This window comes from Mytilus galloprovincialis, chromosome 6 (genome assembly GCF_965363235.1).
Source record: "Mytilus galloprovincialis chromosome 6, xbMytGall1.hap1.1, whole genome shotgun sequence".
NCBI classification, from domain to species: domain Eukaryota; kingdom Metazoa; phylum Mollusca; class Bivalvia; order Mytilida; family Mytilidae; genus Mytilus; species Mytilus galloprovincialis.
Genome location: NC_134843.1, coordinates 73855789 through 73880139, shown reverse-complemented (window position 1 = coordinate 73880139; position 24351 = coordinate 73855789). Strand labels below are relative to the sequence as shown.

The window sequence follows — 24351 nt, the reverse complement described above, 5'->3', positions numbered from 1 at the left end:
GTCGAATCGAAAAGTTTGTACTTCAAATTTAAACAGTAAAATCACAAAAATACTGAACTCCGAGGAATATTCAAAAATGAAAGTCCCTAAATCAAAAGACAAAATTAAAAGTTTAAACAGTTTTCCTGAATTGGTACAGGCATTTTCTTCCGTAGAAAATGGTGGATTTAACCTGGTTTTATAGCTAGCTAAACCTTTCACTTGTATGACAGTCGCACAATATTACATTATATTGATAACGATGTGTGAACAAAACAAACAGATATAATAGGTTTAAAAGATGCGAATCTTCCGACGGTTTTTATGAATGCTTAACAGTTCGATTTGTACCGATAATTAGGTTGTATGCATATTGATATTGTATAATATCAGCTCTGAGTCACAATATGAAGCTTTTTGGTAAGTGAGCGCAGCGAGCGTGTTCAAAAAATCTTTTATTGGGTCGAGCTTTTAGGTCGACTACTTCGATCACTCTGTGACAAAGGCCCCTACACAGCATTTGAACTATGAAAGATAGTTGTCTCATTGGTAAGCATATTACATCAATACTTTTAACTAAAGAAGCTTAAATTCTAAAATAACGATAACTAGATAATATCCCACATATGTGACTAGCCACGACATATCCAGGCTTATGGAGGTAGAACGTCATTGTGAGAAAAACGCCGTTAACTGTATGTGACTAGCCATTTCCAGGCTTAGGAGGGTACATTGTCTAAAATTTGATTTTTGTATATTTATCTAGAATATTCCGAAACAAAACTCTCTGTCATGTTATTATGATATATGTGTTGTTATAGCAATGAAACGAGTCATTTCGAATACCGGTATGAAAATGGGACTGTTCTATAACGACTTTTATTTATTGAATGCCCTTATTTATAAAACACAAAATTATTGTATTTATTGGCTTTTAGTGATGATCAATAGCGTATTTGAATAAAATTTTAAAGACTTAAATTTACTACAATGCAAGCTCTATTTTAGAACATGTAATTTAAACTTGTTGAAATGAAGTTAGTTTAACATTTGTCAAAGTAAGCATTAATAATTCCTTTTTTTCAATTTAGATTTATTATGCATGTCTCTATACATAGTATGCGACGCGTAACAGTTTATAAGTAGGTGTTATCTTAAATGCATTTGATACGGTGCATTAATTATGGATGTATTCAGACTTCATTTATGAAAGGAAATCTATAGGGCAGAAATTTAATTTTTTTGTATCAATTTAAAATGTAGATTCAAATATTTTTCACTTCAAACGATAAAGTAAAACTTCTTCAAAACTTATAGATGATGTATAGTTCGGCGTTCGCAAAATGAAGCCAAGGAAAGTGTTTATCTCTTCTTCACAAATACGTATTTCATTGAATCTCGATATTTATCATGTTTATAATTTTTCTAACAATTACGTTCTACCTCCATAAGCCTGCAAATGTCATGGCGGGTCACATATATGCAATTAATTTTAGCATTTAAAGAATATTCGCAATCTCTGGAAGCAAGCTTTAAGTACTTAACCAGCTGATATGACATCATCCTTGGGCCGTTTTTCACTCAATTACAGACCTCATTCACCAATTTGTTTTAGGGATTTATTAAGTCTAATCTTGAGCAATGCCCTATATATTTAAGCAACTCAGTATACCTTCAAGTGGCGATTATATCATTTTGAGATATAGAAAGATCACCTCTTTTGCTTTTTTGAGAAGTAAAACCAGCATGTGCTCGAAACCCAAGACAACTGTAAGGTATTTAAAGAGTTAACAGACATTCTAGCATCTTTACGTTAAATGATGTTATGTTATTTACGTATGTGTGAATGAAGTATAAAACAAAAGAAAAGTTACAAAAGTACCGAACTCCAAGCAAAATTCAAAACCAAAAGTCCCTTAACAAATAGCAAAATAAAAATCTCAACTTCATCCATCAAATAGATAACAACGTTAATTATATTTACTGACTTAGTACAGGCATTTCTGTATGTAGAAAATGGTGGTTTAAATCTTGATTTATAGCTAGCTAAACCTCTCACTTGTATGACAGTTGCATACAATTTCATTATGTTGACAACAATGAGTTATCAAATCAAAGATACATAATAGGTAAAAAAAAAAAGTCAAAAATAGGGGTACAGCAGTAAACGAAATCTACATTCTTGCGGGTGTTTTGTAGTAATGATCTTTTCAGATATGATAAATTTCTTTTCTTTTAAGGATGTACTAAGGTGAGGTTTTGGAATTTGTGTCAAATGTTCGGACTCCTTGGTGTTTTCCATACAATACCATGTAAAATATTTTGCCCCATAACACCCATTTATTTTTTCATATAAGACTAAATAGCTCATGAAAGGTCATTTACCAAAAAATAAGAAGATTCTTGATTTTTTTCTTTTGTTTTGAGACCCAAATGATACCAATGCAAATATAAGGCAAAAGTCCGAGTCAGCCTTTTCCCGCCATATTTTAAGTCTCAAATATCTCGAAAAGGAGGTCCTATCAATATTTTTAGCTTATCTTTAATTGATGCTCTACCAGCTTATAGTATCAATTTTAATTTCTTAATTTCTTAATTTTTACTTAACCTCACCTAAGTACACCCTTAAGTACCTGTCTTTGTAAAAATCATGCAGAGGGGGATTCATGACATGTCACAGAAGTAATTTTGTTTGCCCTATATCATAAGAACTTTAGTAGAAAAGTAAAATTTTGTCTTTTTCCCTGTATAATGTTCTGTTGCCATGGTAACCATCAAAAAACATTTTGCCTGAATAGGTGAAAAACGACCCCTTTGAAAATTGAAAACAAGGAAATTTAAAGTCATCTAGAAATTAAGTTAATCAATAAAACAATCAGGGTTTTTACATGCTAATAAACAAAACTATTCAAAAACGTTAAAATTTTGAATTTATTAATTAGTTGGTTTCCATAGCAACCATTTAAAAAAATGTGTTAAAATTCGAAAATGAAAAGTTTCAAAAACTCCTAAATTTTAAATCTGTTTATCTCCCATGACCAACAATACCATGACATGTCTTTTTTATAACTTTTTAAAAATTATTAAATTTAAAAGATTGTATTTAATTGTGAACATTTTGAGCATTTAAACATGAAATTTCTTCAAAGGGTTAGGACAATAATATGTAACTGCTTCCCCATTTCTAGATTTCTCAGAAATGGGGAATGTGTCAAAGAGACAACAACCTGACATAACAACTGAAAACAGTCGAAAGGCTGATGATTGAATGAAGGATTGCTGCGTTTCTAAAAGCACTTGCTTTCTGCAAATTGAAATAAAAAAATCTTTACATGCTATTTCATGGTCTTGAAGATAAACCTCAGTCCAAGTTTAATTTCAATCTTTGTCAAAAAAGCCTAATCTCAGACTTTCTTTAAATTCTAACTCTAAACAAGAGGCTCTCAAGAGCTTGAATTGCTCACCTGATATAATTTTTTTGGTTAAATCTTTCCTCAATGATTATGTTTGCTTTTAAATTTATATAAATTAGTGGCTTAAAAATTCCATTTAAATGGTCTTTGTATCTGTCATATTTTCTTCAAAAGCAAAAAATGCATTTTAACCCTATGTTCCATTTAAGCCATAGTGGCTATGTTTCTTGACATACAGGGAAATAAAATACAAAATTTACACTAGATACTCCCAAGTTTGGCAGGTTCAGAAGACGATTTTTAAAGTAAGCAAAGTAGATGAACAAATTGTGAAAAAAAATTCTATCAAGGCCAATAACATTGACAATTTTGGTCTTATAAACTTATTTGTAGATCTTACTTTGTGGAACTTTTTGCTGCTTACAGTTTATCTTTGTCATTATTAATATTTCATGTAACTATTTAAATTCTGTACAGGTACTATTGCGCAGAGTCAAATTGTGTACACATAATGACTGTTACTATCTACCTCCCATGTAAATCGACATGTATCGAAACCTTTATGCAAACACTTATTTGTCACTATGTCGATTTAATTGTGTTAAAATTGAAATTGAACAAGAACAACAGAACCGTTCTTTCTATTCTAATATATAATACATCTAACAAAAGAGCTTGAAATAAATGGGGAATGTGTCAATTGGACACAGATGATGCTCCCGCTTGCATATCATATAAAGTTATAAACTGACATAACTAAAGAACGGTAAAAGTGACACTAACCAATTGTGTACTTGATCTAAGTTTTAAAGTCATAAGTATGGTGTAAAAGTTTCATAACATTTATTTGAGGCAAACTAAAGAAAGAAAAACGAAAAATTCTGCAACTTTTTCCCTTTGTACAGAGGCATGGCTCTAGAACAGCAAAAGTGATATCACCAAAATTCGAACTTGATCTGTATTTGGATGTTCTAAACATTGTGTATACTTTTAATAAAATTTGGTATAGACAAACTAAAGTTAAAGAACGGAAAAGAAAAATTCAGCAATATTTCTATTAGTAAAGGGGCATTACTCTAGAACGGTTTAAGTGACACCACCAAAATTCAAACTCGATCTGTGTTTTGTGGTAAGAAGCACTGTGATTAAGTTTCATGATATTTGGTTAAGGCAAACTAAAGTTAGAGACCATAAAACGACTTTGGGACGTACGGACTGACAAGGGTAAAACTTAATCCACTGCGGGAGCATAGCAATGTGTAAATATAACAATTTTTGCCTCAAGGCCCACAAGGACAATATGTTTTGAGAACTATGAAGATGCCGTAACTCAGTAATAATTCAGTTTGGTTATTTTAAAAAAAAATGGTATACAAGATGTCCTTTTCCATCATATACCATACAAACATTGACAAACTATTTTATAGTTTAAGGTAGATGGTTGGTTTATATTTCATCAGATATAATTTGTATGCCCCCACCGTAGCGAAGGGGACATTCAGTTGTACCTTTGTCCGTTAGTACGTCCGTTCTAGAGTTATACGGGGTATATATCTCCCAATTGATACGATATTCCCGTGTTTTCATTTCCTATCATGATTTTCTGGATAGAGGGTTGCTGCTCACAAGGAAGCTATTAAACCAAGAGTTACAAATGGTGAAGTTGAAATCATCGCTTCGTAAATTTTACGGACGCCATCACAAATTGGTTGACCGTTATGGAATAACCGTTTCACAAATGATATCGGATATGTTCATTATGTCGTAGCTACAATCCCCTTTCCTTTCATGAATGTGACCTACCGAATTAGACTATTTACAGGATTTGTGATGACATAAGCAACACGACGGGTGCCACATGTGGAGCAGGATCTTCTTACCCTTCCGGATCACCTGAGATCACCCCTAGTTTTTGGTGGGATTCGTGTTGCGTATTCTTTAGTTTTCTATGTTGTGTCATGTGTACTATTGTTTGTCTGTTTGTCTTTTTCATTTTTAGCCATGGCGTTGTCAGTTTATTTTCGATTTATGAGTTTGACTGTCCCTTTGGTATCTTTCGTCCCTCTTTGATACCCTATTACAAATGTAAAAATTGCTGACTGTTTTGCTTCCGTTCTCTAACTTAAGTTAGCCACAACCAAATGTTTTGGAAGTTATACACAATGCTTATTACCATAAAATACAGATCTAGTTTGAATTTTGTTGGTGTCACTTGTAATGTTAAGGAGTCATGCCCCTTTACAAATGGAAAAATTGCTGAATTTTTCGTTTAAGTTCTGTATTTTTTGTCTGTCTGACATGCTTCATCTTACCCTGCCCTCATTTTCTTAGAACATTGATAATGTTATTAAGTTAATACAATACTTGTATTAAAATCTTCAAATAACAGAGTTTCAAAAGTAATTCAATGATAAATGAAACCAACCAGACATTTCAGGATGTGCATTCTTATTTAGCAGATCTTAGTCTAGGGTTAAAGTTTTTAAGCATCAATAAACTGTTTCAAACCAACAATGAGTTTTATTAAATTGTTACTTCTTTATAGCCATTTTGGACGTGAAAGTATCCTGAGATTTTGTTTTTAATTGTTCATTAAGATTTGTTTTACTGATAAACATGTTATGTTCATTGTTGAAGGCTGTACGGGTGACCTGTGGTTGTTCATTTTTTGTCCTTTGATCTCTGGTGGAGAGTTGTCTCATTGGCAATAATAACACATTCTTATTTTTATATATAGACTTAAATGTTTTTGAAGTCAACACTATTCTTTTTCATTGACAGCAGCAGTCCGAGGCACGACAACGGGTTAGCGTAATACCATTTTTTCAAACTTCTGAGAAATCTTACATATAAGATTAAGGGGAGGGTACATATACTGCCCTCAACTATAAAAGTAAAATGCTTCGTTCACAAGTAAACACATTAAGATACCACATTTTTTTCAACAATTTTTTTTTTTAAATTATAAAAATTAATACATGAAACTCATACCTTCTTCATAAACAAAATATAAAGACATTTGAAGAGGGGTCATGAATCACCCATCAACAGGAACCTGCATGCTTCTTACAAAGACAGGTACTTTAAAAATAAATAAACATCTTGACAACTTGTGAAATCATATTCTCATTGAGGTTGCAAACTACATTTAAATTAATGAAAAAATTCTCTTCGGCAATATTCTGTTCTAAATATTCGATAAAGTGTCGAGAAATACACAAATATCTGCAAATAGTGGTCCCTAATGCGCCAATTTGGAGCGACGGAGTTATCGAACCTAGTGATGACTGATAAATTGGAATTTGCGTATGATACGGAAGATTTTATCAAATAATAACCAAACTGCTTGCTGATAGTGAATACTAGTACATTAAAAGAAATCCCTTCTTGTAAATATTAGAAAAAAACACAATTATGTCAATATCGCGGTTAACCATTGAGCGGCCCATACATATTTATTTACCTATATGTATGATTAACTATCTTCTCAAAAAAAATTGTGATGTTTGTTATCCTTGAACTATCTCAAGTACAACACATATATTCATAATTGTCACTTACCTTTTACCTAGACGTATTAGATATATCAGACACAAAATTTAACATCTATGACACTAGTAACAGTGACCTGACGAGATTGTATGAGGATGTGTATCTGTTTGATCAACATTTTCTTTTCGTGACATATCGGGTGATGTAATTTATGATTAGATACTATGTTTGTGTGTATGCTTGTTGGTTACTATGTTGTTGGCGAAGTAATATGTGTACAACTTAACAAAAGTAAAACGATGTATTATATACAACTATTTAATTGAAATGACACCCATGTTAAAAGCGATTTCATTTAGGTAAGTCTGAAGTATTAGGACAAAACCTGTAATACGCCGTTCACACATTGCCGGTTATGACTAACGTTTGAAATCAAATAGCGCTGCGTCTAGAAAAGTAAAAATAGACGGATTACATTTCTTAGAATTAAACATCTGGAATACCTACTCAGGGTCTGAACGAAGTCGTATTTGTTTCAAAAAGGCTATCTGATATTGTTGCATGACAAAGAGTAAAAACTTTATATGAATGAGAAGATGTGGTTTGATTGACAATCAGGGAAATTTCACCAGATTCGCACAACTAAGTCCCCGTTAAACTTCAGCAACGAACAAAACCGATACCGATTAGATAATTCAAAAGCCCCGACAAAATGTGCAACAATTAAAAAAAAAATTGCCCTTGTTCAATAATACATCGGGTTTGGTTATAAAAAAATGGCAGTTATCAGAAAGTTCTTTACAAATATTTACAACAGAAATATCACGATATATATTTTATTTTTCGACCCGATTTTAAGTTTTGATTTTGATACAACTCTCGTGTTATCATACGTTAACTCGGCAGCTAAGAAAATATACAAGCAGTAAGGTAGGCGAAATGGGCCATTCAATAATACTTCAATAACAATGGCCCTGAATTGATATTTTTTTTTTAAATTTTTTTTTACCTTATAACAGTCGTCTTTAAAAATGATGTCTTTACACATCAGATTACTCAACCCATTAAATCCGAGAAAAGTTCTATAACTGAGTAAAATCTTAGCCAGATGCTGTTTTGTATGTATAAAGATAGATGTAACCCAATATCTACCACAAATCCATCCAACACCTAAAGAACTAAACAACATCTTAGATATTAAATATTGATATCAGTTTATGAAGGTCAACCGATTATGATCTCTCATGTTCCACGGCTGGTTTCTGGATTTTACTTCCTGGTTAAGTGTTGGATCCTCATCAGAGATACCAGATACTATGTCATTGAAAAAACTTTAATCATAATGCCTAAATGTTTGTAACACTAAGTTTATCTTTAAAAATAATGTCATTGTCCTTTGACTGTTGACCATGTTGTTATCTAAATAATAAGATAGAGAAATTATCATTACAAATAAAACTAAAAGGTCTTTAATATTTACTTGTATTGTAACTAAGATATGTGGTATTAGCATTACATGGCATTTTTCATATCAGCCTTGGTTTTTAACCCTTGACCCATGGATTAAAATTTCTGATATATGAGTTTTGGTCTGCTATAAGTGCACAACGGAAAAAAGTACCATAAAAAACTTCAAAGTAACACTGCAACACTCAAGATGTCATCGGTGACTAAACTTGGTCTACTCGTTTTTAAGTGTAACCAGACAACTGTACGAAAATGGCATTTGTCTTTTCAAGGCTTTTTAAAGTTTGTAATGTTGTGGATTGTGGAAAGTGGGGCGTCAGCGAGGGGTCTATAGTTGCTTAATTTTACGTCATTAGGTCAATAGAGAGTTATTTCATTGGCAATCATATCACCTCTTTTTATTGTAATACATATTTATCCTTTGAATACTATCATTCATATACAGTATAGCAAAGACAACCCTTTATATTGCGGAAACGGGACATACTTTTGAATTGTTTTACTAAATTGAACAAAATTTTAATGTTAACGAGTTAGCAATTGTTTGAGTAGAGGGTGAAATATCTCGAAAACATCCGTATTTGGTACACAATATACAATTCGGCTAAAAAATACGATGCAACAGATTATAAAGAAAATAATATGATATATTATAAATTTCAGTTTATGATGAATTAATTTTTTCTGCAACCATATTTCTGAAGGTTTTACATTTGCCTTCATTTTTTGTCAATATTTCGTTATGTTGAGATGATCCCTTTTAAACATTATTCAACACACTAATTTGTTTGTTTTTTTTCTCGGTTATTTAATATGCTTTTGGCATGGCTCGGTATTTACACATCTCGTCATTCTGTTATTGTCTTATAGACTTTTTGTATGCTTGTCTTTTATTTTTGCTTATGCACTTTGTCTATAGAGTGTTCATTTGTCATTTGATTTTTATAGTGATTAAGATAATATCACAATGTTGACTGCTAAACACTAATTTTTACCACTTTACCTATAAAGTCTGTTTGTTTTGCTCATACATTGTTGTAAATATAATGGAATTATATGGGACTGTCATACAAGTGAGTGTTTAGCTACCTATACAACAAGGTTTAGGCCACAAAGTATACATAAGAAAATGCCTGTACCAAGTCAGGAGTATGACAATTATTGTTTTCCATTCATTTAATGTTTTTAGGCTTTTGATTTTGACATTGAATTAAGTGTTAACATATTTTATTAATTAAATTCAAGTTAAATAATGTACACAATTTTGGCATTTACATAATAATACAATTGATCAATTAATAAGGTCTTGAAACAAGCTGTTAAAGTCCTATGCATGCATATAACATAAATTTAATCTCTTGTGCACGATTTTATCATTAGCTACACATTCATATTGTATATTCATCAAATAAATATTTCACTCGGTAGTCCTGTTGTAAAAATATGACATCTATTTAATGGTCGTATTTTGGAACCGAAGTTGACCGATTGTCATCTTTGCAAACAATCAACAAAGAAGCATGGATAAACAGGTAAGCACGTGTATAACATGTACAAGGAGATACACTTTATTTCGATGACGGAGTGATGTTTACGTTTGTTGACTCTCTCTGCGTTTGGTTTTCCCCTTTGCACTTGCGTATTGCAACCACCGGATGTTTACGAGAAAGGTCCCGCTGAGGCAACTGCAAACACGGAAAACATATAGGCAAATTATTGTCTGAAAGCCAACAGTTGTAAAAAATAAATTTTTTCTAAATTTGGACAATCAGCAAAAAAGTTCATATACCTAAATTTTATCATAAAAATTAGCCATTTAGTTATAAAAAACATATGCATCAAAACTTTTTCGATTTGAAGTTTCGTATGACTTTACCTTATATTAATCCGTTTCCTAATTAAAATACGAACATTTCATTTTGTAATACAAAAAATATAGTAAGGTTGGTAAAACAAACACAACAGATAATAATTAGTTTGACATTTGATAAAGGACTTTCCGTTTTGAACTTTACTTAAGGTTCGGTAGCTTTGTTTTTTTAATTTGCATATACACTTTTCCTTTAAATAACTCTATACGAACATTGCATGCGTTATCACATGAATGCGGATTCAATGAGGTCGAATTGTTCACTTCTAGTTGAAAAACGTCATCATCTATGCTTTGTTAGATTATTTTGACAAAATTGAACCATACTGGCAGCTAAAAGCGATTTAGTATATTTCACTTTCATTAATGATTGAACAAACAAATCATATTTTAGATTTTTTATATATCTCGTAGATTATGCCCCTTTAAATCATCATCAAGAAAAAGTTAGGTTTGGAGTATGAATGCAAATGCCAAACTATGAACAAAAAGAGCAATAACAGGGACAGAACTTAATAGGTGAATAAAATTCCAATGAGAAAGAAAAGATATCGATAAGTGGAATCATGTAAAATTTGATTAAATTTTCTTATTGAAGGGTATTCATATTCGCATAAAAAAGAAGGATGATCCTTTACAAAAGAAAAGTGCCCCGGAATCAGTCAATTTACCACCATTATCTAATGATCAGGAAGCTGCTGCTAACAAGGAAGTTCAAACAGAGGAAGATAATTGGAAGCTATTGTATAGAGTTAGTGATACACCATCGATTTTAATGACAATATTGTTCGCTTTCCAGGTATGTTTAAGAAATAAGCAAGTCAATATTTGAACCTTTCGGTCAGGAATTTGACAGTTGTTATCCCAGGTTTTATGTGTTTGAGCTTTTGGTTTTGCCAATTGATTAGGGACTCTCAGTTTCGAATTTCCCACGGAGTTTAGGATATTTTTTTATTTTACTTTTCATTATATTGTGCTCTTTCTTCTAGGTTTGAACGTTTCTGGTGTAACACTTTCAAAATCACCATGTCACATAAGCTATATATCTTAAAAAGCAATAAAAAAAGCAAGGAAAGAAAACCACACCATGAAAAAACCCCAATAAAAAGAAAAAGAACAGCACACATAACACTACATAGAAAGCTAAATATAAGGCAATACGAGTCCCATCGAAAGCCGATACAATCTAAGGTAGTCTACAAGCAGAGTTAATTTTGTATCCACAAGCAGCACCATTGCTGTTGCTTATAAGTAAAATCTAGATAGAATATGGATTGCAAAAGGCAGAATAGTTTTGAAAGCGTTGAATATACACAATATTCGCATTAAAAAGAATATATTAGTTTGATTACTGTAAATGCGATTTTAATTTTTACGATATTGAATAATATCCTGTTTAATTCATATAAAACATTTCAAAATGCAAGTTTAAATTATTGCGTTTATAACTCTGTCGCATTTATCGCAATAATAAAAACCTCGCAATAATTTCTGAATTTACAGTAAATGATGTGCAATCTAAATGGCAAGGTTCTTTTTCTATATATAATATTTTAGCCGATTTTTTTTCTCAATTCAAATATGTAAAGATGAATAAAAGGAGATGTTTGGTAAACATCAATGAGGCAGCAACGAAAAGATAAACATTACTAAAAAAGAAATCTTGAGGCCATTGTACGACCTTCATTTATACGTATGCGCGCAAACCACCTCAAACCTTGAGGCCATTGTACGACCCTCATTTATACGTATGCGCGCAAACCACCTCAAACCTTGAGGTCATTGTACGATCTTCATTTATACTTATGCGCGCAAACCACCTCAAACCTTGAGGCCATTGTACGACCTTCATTTATACGTATGCGCGCAAACCACCTCAATTTTTTAATCACAAATGAAGACAAATTTGGTTTCCAGCAGATTAAACAAATTTCAACAGACAAAAGCCTGAATTTGCAACAATTTACGATATTACTTACTCTGGAAAATGTATATGAACCTGTTGCGGAATAAAATAGCCTCACATAATCATATAAAAGAATAGATGTTGTATAATGCCAATAATAAGATGATCCATCAGAGACCAAATGACTTGATGTATCTATTTGAGTCTCCTTTAAGCGATGATCATTTGTAAAGTAGACTGTAAAGACCAAAATCAAATGCGAAACAATTCGATAGAAAAATCTTTGCCTTTTATTTTGAAACAATAAAGGATAAACATTTATGAAGGACAGCAACCAACGCCAACCACTGAATAACGGGTTCATGGTTTCCATAATTTTCTTTCATTCTGTCTATTTTAAAATGAAACTAAAATGTTGTTTTAATTATCTGTGTTATAAGCAAACTTTGATGGGTCTGCCATTCTGTGTTATGTCAGCAATAATAGTTGCCCAAGCTGTGTGTGGGGACGATGATAACGATCTCAAGACACGGATGCTCTCAACAACTGTTTTTCTGTCTGCCATTACAACTTTTTTGCAAGCAACTTTTGGCGTTAGGTGAGTGAACAATTGTTGGTTTCAAAACTTCATTATTTGGAAAAGTGTTTAAATGAATATTAAGCAAAATATTTTCAGATGGAGAAGCAAGTGTCAAAAAAACCGCAATAACTTATCTAATGCATCTTAGAAAGTTTGTCAATTTCTTGGAAATTTCAAGAACACCGTTAAAGGAAACAATGGTATTTCAGAATAAGTTAACTCTTCGTCGATTTATTGAAAATCACAAATATCGACTTCAAAATTCTATGAAGTCTTACATAAATTTTATTAACATGACTAAGGATACATACTATTCTGGTAAAATCTGTTACTCAATATGCAATTGAAGAACAGGAATAAGTCAGAACAGAGTATCGAGACACAGAATGATTAAGTCTTGCATAACGTTATATTATGTACATGATAGCCATGTTTGGGAACATAAGTTGATATAAAACATAAAACAACTCTGCTGTTTGTGTATTCCTAAATCAACGATCTATTTAAAGACCTGTGATAAAAGAACAAAAAATAAGACAAAACAAAAACAAAAACGAATACAAAAACGATGGCATATGAATTCGTGAAAACAGAAAACAAGTTTTTGTGAAATATACCGGAATTTTTAATTTCAATTTACATTTATAAGCATGAATTCTTTTACAGCTATATTTAATTCGAAGTCGTTTAAAAAAAACAGTACTTAAATTTCTAATTTTTGTCAGTGATTAAAAAAATCCCACAAAGTATGTACATTAAGAAATGAATACCTTTTAAGACTTCCAGTTTACCAAGGACCTACTGTGGCATATATACTCCCATTGTTAGTTCTGTCAGATTTGCCAGAGTGGAAGTGTCCAACAGTGGGTTACAAAGTAATTGTCAATGCAACTTCAGGTACGGATAATTACTTTTATGATGCGTTTGTAAATTTTGACAGTTGATATGTCTGCAATAAAAATGTTATTTGCGCTAAATTGTTAATCAGATCAGACCGATTATTATATTGCATTTAATGTTTCAACGATTCCGTAACATACATTTTTTAAATAGTTATGAAACATGCCGATGTAATGTCTTTGTAATATAAACACTTGTATTATAAATCTGATCGTAATTGGGCGATAAATAGTTATTTACATTTGTAAAGAATACCGTTCTGATTTATTTAAACAAAAAAATACGATCTGCTATTGTCGTGAATTATCAACTTCGTGTGCATTTTTTTTCTCTTTTCGTTGTAAAAAAACATTCAACAGTAGTACACATAGTAGTAGTTAAACTAATCATATGTAGTAAAAGAATCTTTCTTTCTTTCTATTAGGATTGAACTTTACAACGAATGAACTGGATGTGGTTGGCTACCGTGACACTATTATCATGCCAAGACTCCGAGCCGTAAGTTTTATCATCAAAATGGAATTTGTTTCCAGTCTTCTTAAATTACGATAAGCGTGAATTTCTATATGCTGTAAACAATATAAAAAGTTTCGAGTATAAAAATTCAGACCCCTTTTGCTTTAATTAATTCCGTGGACTTCGTTGACACGGAATAAGTTGAAGAATGATGGTTCTTAAAAATTTAAACGGTTGTAGGGGAGTGCGTTGGTAACTATAGGGAAACTAACACTTAAAAATGGAAATGTTCATTAAAATTGTTAAACAATAGTTTAAAATGCTTTTTTAAAACATGAAAGTAGTATGTGCCAAATATTGAACAGCGGTATAATAATGTCGCGTTTATTTACAAAATTAATTCAAACTAGAATCTATGACAATTTGAGAATTCCAACTTTCCAATTGTAACTTCCCATTTCTCAGCAAAATCATACCATCTGATTCATTGTATGGCGTTTACATATCCCAGTAAAACGTTACGTGTTGAAGACTGTTCACACTGTATGGAAGTCATCGACAGATGGCAGGGTCTTTACACAAAAACTTCTTCCTAAGAGCGTCACTGGTGAGTCGTTGGTAGACGTAGCACGCGTCTGGCGTATACAGTTTGAATACTGGTACTAGTATCTATAATGAGTTTATTTGTCTCTTCCAAATCGATTTACGAGATTTGAACATTGGTAAACTGCTGTCGCCTTAGGTTTTTATTTTCGCATCATACATTACAATTGTGCTTGCTCTTATGTGAGAATATACATAGCCGTACATTATAAGTTAGATAATGTAAATAATACAATTTTGTTCATTATCTAAATGTTTCCATATGATAATATGGTATTTTAAAGCTAACACATTTTGCAATTCGTACCCCCTCCAAATAGAGAAAAAGTTTTACATATAAATCAATATAATGTAAGACAACTTGGACAGACAAATAGTTTTATACATTTCAAAATTGATACAATTAGATCTTGAAACATCAGAATGGTAGTCTGAACCGAACATTTACTTAGGTTGTCATATTCCCTGGGTTTTTTTTCGGACTTTCTTAAGCTTGCTTTTCATTCCATTTTATATTGTAGATGCAAGGTTGTTTGATCATTGCTGGAGCAGTACATATGCTAATTGGATTAACTGGTTTTGTTGGTGTGTTATTAAAAGTAGTTGGACCACTTACAGTTGTCCCAATGCTACTTTTGATAGGAATACAATTTGATGGAGTTATGAAGACATTTTGTGATCCTAACTGGGGAATATCAGCAGGGTAGGTATAACATTACGGGTGCCACATGTGGAGCAGGATCTGCTTACCCTTCCGGAGCACCTGAGATCACCCCTAGTTTTTGGTGGGGTTCGTGTTGTTTATTCTTTAGTTTTCTATGTTGTGTCATGTTTACTATTGTTTTTCTGTTTGTCTTTTTCATTTTCAGCCATGGCGTTGTCAGTTTGTTTTAGATTTATGAGTTTGACTGTCCCTTTGGTATCTTTCGTCCCTCTTTTAGTCTACAGAAGGATTTGTTGGATAATTGTTTTTCTTCTTATTGTTGATGTGTGTTCGCTCGGTTTTAGTATGTAACCCCGATTTGTTTTCTTTTAATCCATTTATGACTTTTGAACAACGGTATACTACTGTTGCTTATATTAATATCTGCTAAACAATGTGTGTTTGAAATGAACCATCGTTTAAAAATTTAGAAATATTTGATCGTCTAGTAATTATATAATTAGTTACTGTTTCCATTATGTTTTGATGTTATTTGAAATGTCTACATAATGATGTAAAAATTGCCTTTATCATTATGTTAAAATATGTCGAAAAAGATGAATAGGATTATTTGTAAAGCCAGTAGGATAACATTGTGCACAAGATAAATACAATGCTGTTTTACAGCTACAATTTTCGTACAAATTATTTCCTACAATACAAAGTGTTCACACATTACTTTTTTCCAACATTGAAATCATAGGGTTTTGCAGCATATTTTTAACATGTATATGCCTAAAAAAAGACAAGAGACTTATACTTAAATTCCCTTCTCTTTACTTTGAGTCTTCCTAAGTATTCAATTTGCCCGTCATCCAACAGTCATTATACTGGAAAATCATTCCCACGTTGTATTCTTCATAAGATGAAACAGGGAGATAATATCTGGGATTCATCAGTAGGTTTACAAAATCAGCTGTATGTACGAAGTGCAAAATTTTCAAAAGTGAATACAAATCATTCGATAAATTAAATTGCTTTCATACGTATTACTTTGAAGACATTTTTTCACCTTCACTGCATATCAAATATGATTTATTGCAACTTAATGAACAAAATTGACAACACATACTTATTTCATTAGGACATGTCTGGTTTCTCTTATTCTTGCTGTTTACCTGAACGGATGGAACATGCCGATCCCAGTGATTACAAAGAGTAGAGGTTTCCATTTTATCAGATACCCTCTACAACAAGTTTTAGCTGTAAGTTTAGTTATCAGATACCCTCTACAATAAGTTTTAGCTGTAAGTTTAATTATCAGAATACAAAATTATTCCCCAAATCTGAACATGACCAAACAATATTTGAGCTGCGTTGGATATAGATAACAATTATACACATGCACGTATAAACATGTACATGTATCAGACTTTGATTTATTTGGGGACATTCAAATACTAAATAAAAGGATTTTTTGTCTATCTTGCAGGGGTTTTTATAACAACTTAATTTTCAAACAGCTACAGACTTTCCGTAGAGATATTTTCAACTCTAATGCAGAATCTGAAAAAAGATGTATAGATATTTATTTGTATAAGGCTGATTTCTATCAGACGCAGCCCAGTAATCAGCACTTCTGTGTTGGCATCATTGATCTGGTCATAATTATAAATTGCTACCTTATTTTGACTACCTTAGCTGTATTTAGCAAAACTTTGAGAAATTTTTGGTCCTCAATGCTCTTCAATTTCGTACTTTAGTTGGCTTTTTAAACATTTTTGGTTTGACTGATGAGTCTTTTGTAGATGAAACGCGAATACATTAAAAGTCATTACTTATATCAAATAAAAATTCGGAGAATTAAAAGGGATACATGTCCTCTATTGTAGAGTAAAGTAAAAGCACAAACTTCTAAAATGAACATTCTCAAGCAAACAGTAACGAATATAGCACCTTTTTCAACCAAATAGAATCTTTTATACTTTTTCTTAATATGGTTGCTCTGGAATCACTGCAGTTATTTACCTCTTGATGCAGAAAATAAGATTTCTCAATAAAATTCTAAATTGAAATCTTGTTATTACTTTTTGCTATTTTATTGTGATGTATCTTGATACAGACAACAACAGCTTATATTATAGTGAGATATTATTGGTTGTGTGTTCATAGGAAACCTTATTTCACCATACAAAAAAATGTATTTAATAAAAACAAAATACATAGATTAATATACCATGTCTTACTAGGTACTTTTTGCAATTTTTATTGGATGGGGTATATGTGGAATACTTACACATGCAGGCGCTTTGACAACTGACATTCGGTCAAAAGAGTATAAAACTCGAACAGATGCCGGAGCTGACACGATAGAAAGAACACCCTGGTTTATTATACCGTATCCGGGTAAGTGATTGCAGACGTGTTTGTGATACCTTCTCCTTTAATTTTCTCGACATTCAAACAACAATTTCGGAATTAAAGAAAAATATGTTTTTAACTTTAGTTTTAGATGCCTACATAGTCCTTAGAGGTTGCACTGTGTAAATACAGCTGGTTTTGTCAAACCACTCCTCTTTTGGGGAGATATATGATATTCATATATAATTAATTTTGTTTACGTACTGGTTCCAAGATATGATCTCTATATTTCATCGCGTAGCGACATTACTTGGGAATGTTACCAGTAAATATACAAATGCAAATCGGCCAAATAGAAATCTTTAGGAAAACCTAAAGTTTAGGTAGGGTTAGTACAGAATTTTAGTGTAAGCTTAAACTCTTCGAAGTTCGGGGCATATACACATTGAAAAAATGCCGCACATTCCAATATTTTGACCTTTAAAAACATAGTAGTGCATACAAACTTTCCATTTTAGGATATAATTGTTCTCGAAACCTCATAGTTAAAGTGGTACAGTTTTATCCGTAAAAGGAGTTCCTATGGGAAATTGCATTGTTGATATTAACATAAATGCAACTTATAGTAATCACTAACTATAATCAATTTTACTTGGTATAAATTCGAATTTCATATCAATTATAGAATATTTTGCAGAATATTCTGTAGAAACGACTTTTCGGTTATTTTAAAATAGGAAGTAAAAAAAAAAACAAAAAAAAAAACCAATGGTACAAAAAAATAATAAAGGCCTTATACAAAAGAAACAGTCAATGAGCATATTTAACTCTTCAAACTAAAGTAAGCTGTCCTCTATACATATATAAGTAAGGATGTTCAACATATGAATGTGAAGAACAATCAAAACAACATAATCAGTTACAAAGGCCAAGAAGACATCAAATATTTACATAAAAAAACATTATTTTTTTTTAAATTGTAGGACAGTTTGGAAGCATAGGATTCAATTCCGGTGTTTTCATAGCCTTTGTCGTTGCTACATTATTATCGGTTGTTGAATCTATTGCGGATTACTACGCATGTGCAAGATTATGCCACGTTCCTCCACCTCCACTGCCTGCTATGAATAGAGGTATCATGGTAGAGGGATTCATGTCGATGATTGCAGGATTCTTTGGAGCAGGACACGCAACAACTACCTACAGCAATAATATAGGATTAATTGGGATAACTAAGGTACTTAAATAAGCTGACGTGTTTTTACTTTATTTATTTTAATAAATGGAAGACATCAGTACAAATCCAACAGTTAATCAGGTACCTTATATGAAAAAAAGATGTGGTATGATTGCCAATGAGCCAACTCTCCACAAGAGACCAAAATGACACAGAAATTAACAACTATAGTTCACCTTATGTTTATTAAGTACCAATGTATTACCATACTCTATAAAGATGAAGGACTGGGAAAATTCTTTCAAACATTATTCATTACAATACAGAATCAAATAGTTCCTGAAGATTTCTTTTAAAAAAGTAATTAAAACCGGAGAGTAATGTAAAGAACTCCGAAAAGGGTATGCATTATTTGCTTCGAAAGTAACAATGCAATGTTATCAAGTGAATACACAAGTTTGGGACGAAACTACATCTGAGCTTGAAGTGTAATAAAATATAACTCACTGTTAGTTGTTTTTTTAAGTCTTTGGTTGTTATGCTTCATAATGTTTTTTGTACTATACTTTTAGAAATTTTGATTTCTACCGTTCCTAAAAAGGTTATTCTAAAAACAATTGTCGTGCACTCAATCCTGTATCATATGTTTATGTTATATGACCGAGATTGTACTCACTTAATGAAGCCACAGGAGTGGGCTTAATGTCCTGAAAAAGATATCAATGTATTGGACTTGTTTATAAATGAATTATACCTTTAGGTATATATTTCTGGTATCTTTAAACGGTAAATAAGGTCAACAGTAGTATACCGCTGTTCAAAAGTCATAAATCGATTGAGAGAAAGCAAATCCGGGTTCGAAACTAAAACCGAGAAAACCATCAATTATTACAGGAAACGGAAGAACAGAAACACTGAAGTGCAACAACACAAACGCCAAAGCTACATACATAGAAACGAATTATTTGATAACACCTGCCATATTCCTGACTTTAACACTCTAAGAAAAAATGGTTGGTTTTAAATGTCAAGGTCAAGTTATAATCTATAACATTTGTTTAGCGATAAGTTGTATATTCAATGATATATACATTGGATCAAAACGTATATATAAAAATAATTGATATATATGAGCACAAAAATAGGACAGACAAAAGTTTGTAACTAAAATTTCAATCCTGTTGATTATGTAAATGATATTAACATGAGCATCTTCTTTTCAGGTCGCAAGTAGAAGGGTTACTCAGGTCCTTGCTATACAGTTAATTTTGTGTGCTATAATTGGGAAATTTGGAGCTATATTTGTTACCATACCATATCCTGTGCTAGGTGGATCAGCCATTTTAAGTTTTGGCTTATTTCTAGGAATAGTTATGTCTTATATGCAGTACACGGATATGAATTCTCCTAGAAATCTAGCTGTAGTTGGCGTGTCTATCTTAGTAGGAATAATGGTGCCTAATTGGGTCAAAGTAAATTTTGCAGTTATAAAAACAGGTAAACTGACAGTGTCCGATAAGTGTGATTTACGATTCAACTTTTATGATTTAAAAAAAAAATCATATTGGAATAAGGGGTTGTGATACGTCTTTGCTTAGCACACATTTAACTGGAAATACAATTAACATTTCATTTCAACGTGCGGCATTCGTAATGAAGATACTTTGGGTTTTTTTCAGAATTGGCAAAAAGCCAACAAATAAAGCTTACATACCCTTTTTCTAGAAATAATTTATTTTACAAATCGAAAAAAATATCTAGTTCACAATTAATTTTAAGTGAATTGATGTTTCTTGTCAAAGATGTACAATAGTAATGAAAAAAATAGTAATGTAAATTAATCCTGGTTGATCTGAAACAAAATCAGTTGCAATCTACCCCTTTTCTAAATAGGATTTAGAGTTGTCTCATAGATACCAGGATTACAATTTTGTATGTGCGTCAGAGGCGCGTTTCGTCTACGAACGACTCATCAGTGACGCTCAAATTAAAAAGGTTAAAAATAAAGAACGAAGTTGGAGAGCATTCAGGACCATAAATTTATAACAGTTCTGCCAAATACAGCTTAGGGAATCTATTCCTGAGGTAGAAAATCCTTAGCCTAAACAACATAGATATAGGAAGATGTGGTGTGAGTGCCAATGAGACAACTCTCCATACAAATAACAATTTAAAAAGTAAACCATTATAGGTTAAAGTACGGCCTTCAACACGGAGCCTTAGCTCACACCGAACAACAAGCTATAAAGGGCCCCAAAATTACTAGTGTAAAACCATTCAAACGGGAAAACCAACGGTCTAATCTATATTAACAAAACGAGAAACGAGAAACACGTATATATTACATAAACAAACGACAACTACTGTACATCAGATTCCTGACTTAGGACAGGTGCAAACATTTGCAGCATGTCAGGATTTTTTGATAACTCAAATGTATAGACTGACACTAATTATGATTGTTTACAGTAAAAACTTATATTTATAATCATATACTGGCAGAGGAACGAAAAATATACCTGTAATTAGACCGGTCTTCTGGGGGGGAGGTATCGTTAATTTGTAAAAATACTGGAAACCCAACGTATTAAGTGTAAACACTTACAGTCCTCGAACGAGAATAGTTAAGTTTAAATGTTTTCGTTTGGATACGATAAGTTTCTCTATATTTGTTTTTATTACAGGAAGCGATGGGTTTGACGAGTTTTTGATAATGCTGCTCACCAATCCTTCATTCACTGGTGGATTCATAGGTTTTGTTTTAGACAACACTGTTAAAGGTATTAGAATGATTAAGAATTGGATGCTTCTTTTTGTAAATTCATTGGGGGTGTAAAATCGTTAACCGAAGTACATTTCCGCGCTTCATTCTCAAAATGTGCACACTGTTAACTCTTTTACAACCCTATAAAATCACGAAAAGAAGCACACAATACATATAATTAATCTTGTTTTCAAAGATCATGAAAATACGATTGCTATCAAGTTTTTCTTATATTTACATGTGTACTTTATTGTGGAAGCTAATGGCATCATGCATGTTACATTTCAAATTTTAAATGAGGGTTAATTTAAGAATGATGCAATCTTGATGTTAGCCTATCAAAATAACGTTTTATAATGAAACATTTATGTTATGTTTTTAATTTGGAAATGAAAGTTAATTTCAGAATGACACGACATTGTCAGATGTTAACCAATCATAATAACGTATTATGATGAAAAAAAGTTAATAAAGGCAACAGTAGTATACCGCTGTTCAAAAGTCATAAATCGATTGAATGGAAACAAATCCGTGTTACTCTGTCCAATTTGTTGAGGTCTATAAAAACTTATAAATGAGGATGGATGACTGGGCACAGTGTGGTCCCTGGATTACGATAATTCAAAAGTCTGATAAATGTCACAGCATCAAGGTTTTCAAAAGTCACCTCCCTGACTGACGACTGTATCTATATTTTTTACCTTGAGACTTGCATTTTTTTATCTGTTGTTTAGAATAATTGAATTTAGTGGTTTAAACTAAAAAAAAACACTTTTCAAATAGACTCATTAAGGCTTTAAACACTAAGATATTTTTGTAGAATATAAAGTTTACAACCATTATATATATAAGAGAGAAATGGAATATAACAAACGGATATTCAAACTCACAAGTAGAAGATAACCGACAAAAACATGACAAAAAATCAAAACAAACGACAAAACCAACATACAGACTTGAAGGGAACATGTCCCCTCCACCACCAAAAAAACAACAACAAAAAAACCAACAAAAAAAAAAAAAAAACGGGAATGACCTCCGCTGATGACAACTCTTTGTTGTACGGCATTTGCTTATATTTTTTGGCCCCAAATCTATGTCAATTTAAAAACTTTTAATTGTTGATATTATCACGGATCTTTGTTTAATTAAAATGTCGGAATGATAACAGAAACATTTATCACTTAGTTTCAGAGCCAAAGTATTGGTTCTTATCATACCCCATTCTTAACACTGTAATGTTTGCTTTTAGTTTGGTTTTATGATTTTTTTTACTAGATAATACCATTTTATTATCAAGATATCAAGATGACAAGTTTAGGTAATATCAAATGTTTTGTAGTCAGAAAATGATTTCTTCAAGGTCTTATAGAAGCATAAAAAGACACATGCTAATAATTATATTTCAATACAAAGTTCTGTAAGTGATTGACTCTGTACCCCATTTTTGACATTTTTATCTATTATGTCTGTTTGGTTTTTTTTCACACATTGTTGTCAATATAATGGAATTGTAAACGACTGTCATACAAGTGAGAGGTTTAGCTATCTTTAAAACCAGGTTTAATCCACCATTTTTTACAGAAGAAAATTTCTGTACCATGTTAGGCATATGACATTTGTTGTTCATTCGTTTGATGTGCTTGAACTTTTGATTTTGCCATTTGATTAGGGACTTTCCGTTTTGAAATTTCTTCGAAGTTCAGTATTTTTTTGTGATTTAATTTTTACATTGGGTCCAACTTTTAGTTTTAATCCATATAATGAATAAAATAAAACTCCACTCTTAACCATTAATTAGACAAAAAGATAGGTAAGTCTAACGGCAGTCAAACGCCTAAATAGTATGGTAAGTTGATCTGTTTCAAAAATATATTATAAGGAACCATGAGAGATAAGTCAGTTTCAATAGTAGTTTCCCAATTTTCAAAATATATATTAAAAACAGTGAGAATCCAATCGCATGTGAACTTCAGCGGGAACAAGACCGGTTGCGACGAGAGGGTGTTTCATATAAGTTAGAGGTTTGGTTAGCTATAAAACCAGCTTTAATCCACCATTTTCTACATAAAAATGCCTGTTCCAAATCAGGATTATGACAGCTGTTATCCATGCGTTTGATGTGTTTGAGGTTTTGATATGCCATTTGCTTAGGGACTTTCCGTTTTGGATTTTCTTCTGAGTTTGGTATTTTTGTAATTAAACTTTCTTTTCAAAAGGAGCGAGACGGGAATGACAGAGTACTAGAATTGCTAACTGATCTGTGCATACATATTTTAATTATAGGCACTATAAAAGAACGAGGAATAGCAGCGTGGGCTTTAGATGAAAGCAAGTCACCGGATTCAGAGTCGCATTATGAAGAAGGCATAGAAATTTATGAGATACCATTTTTAACAAAACACTTGAAGAAAATACCATGGATGAAATATTTACCTGTGTTTCCTACCTTTACTTCTCACAGTTGTAGAAATAAATCAAATAAAGACGATAAAGATCTAAAAAATGATAACAATACAAACTTGTAAAACATTATATGTCTTGATGGAGTGTTGTATCATAGTTCTATGTACTATTGAAACAAAAAAGTTGTAGCTGATATTTCATAACTGTATCAGTTTATGTTGACACAAATGTATAGAAGCATAACAATTGTTAATGTGACTGTTTTGTTTTCTTTTTAGTATCATTTGATTTAATCCTAATAGTGACACTTATTAAAGAGTAAATTCCTCATAAA

General features: G+C 31.8%; 1 protein-coding gene and 1 long non-coding RNA gene across 2 annotated transcripts in view; one reads left to right on the top strand and one right to left on the bottom strand.

Moving 5' to 3' along the window:
• LOC143080298 (uncharacterized) overlaps positions 1-7026 on the bottom strand; it is a 16503-nt gene extending 9477 nt beyond the window's left edge. Inside the window, exon 1 of the long non-coding RNA XR_012979694.1 lies at positions 6954-7026. This is a non-coding gene — a long non-coding RNA (uncharacterized LOC143080298). The remainder of the gene's footprint in view (positions 1-6953) is intronic.
• LOC143080297 (solute carrier family 23 member 1-like) overlaps positions 1-24351 on the top strand; it is a 25749-nt gene extending 1398 nt beyond the window's left edge. The window contains exons 2-12 of the mRNA XM_076256047.1: positions 10820-11020; positions 12568-12725; positions 13486-13604; positions 14032-14105; positions 15188-15369; positions 16454-16574; positions 17559-17715; positions 18654-18907; positions 20071-20344; positions 21532-21627; positions 23898-24351. Of these exons, the coding sequence (XP_076112162.1) occupies positions 10820-11020; positions 12568-12725; positions 13486-13604; positions 14032-14105; positions 15188-15369; positions 16454-16574; positions 17559-17715; positions 18654-18907; positions 20071-20344; positions 21532-21627; positions 23898-24139 (1878 nt within the window). The 3' untranslated portion in view covers positions 24140-24351. The remainder of the gene's footprint in view (positions 1-10819; positions 11021-12567; positions 12726-13485; positions 13605-14031; positions 14106-15187; positions 15370-16453; positions 16575-17558; positions 17716-18653; positions 18908-20070; positions 20345-21531; positions 21628-23897) is intronic.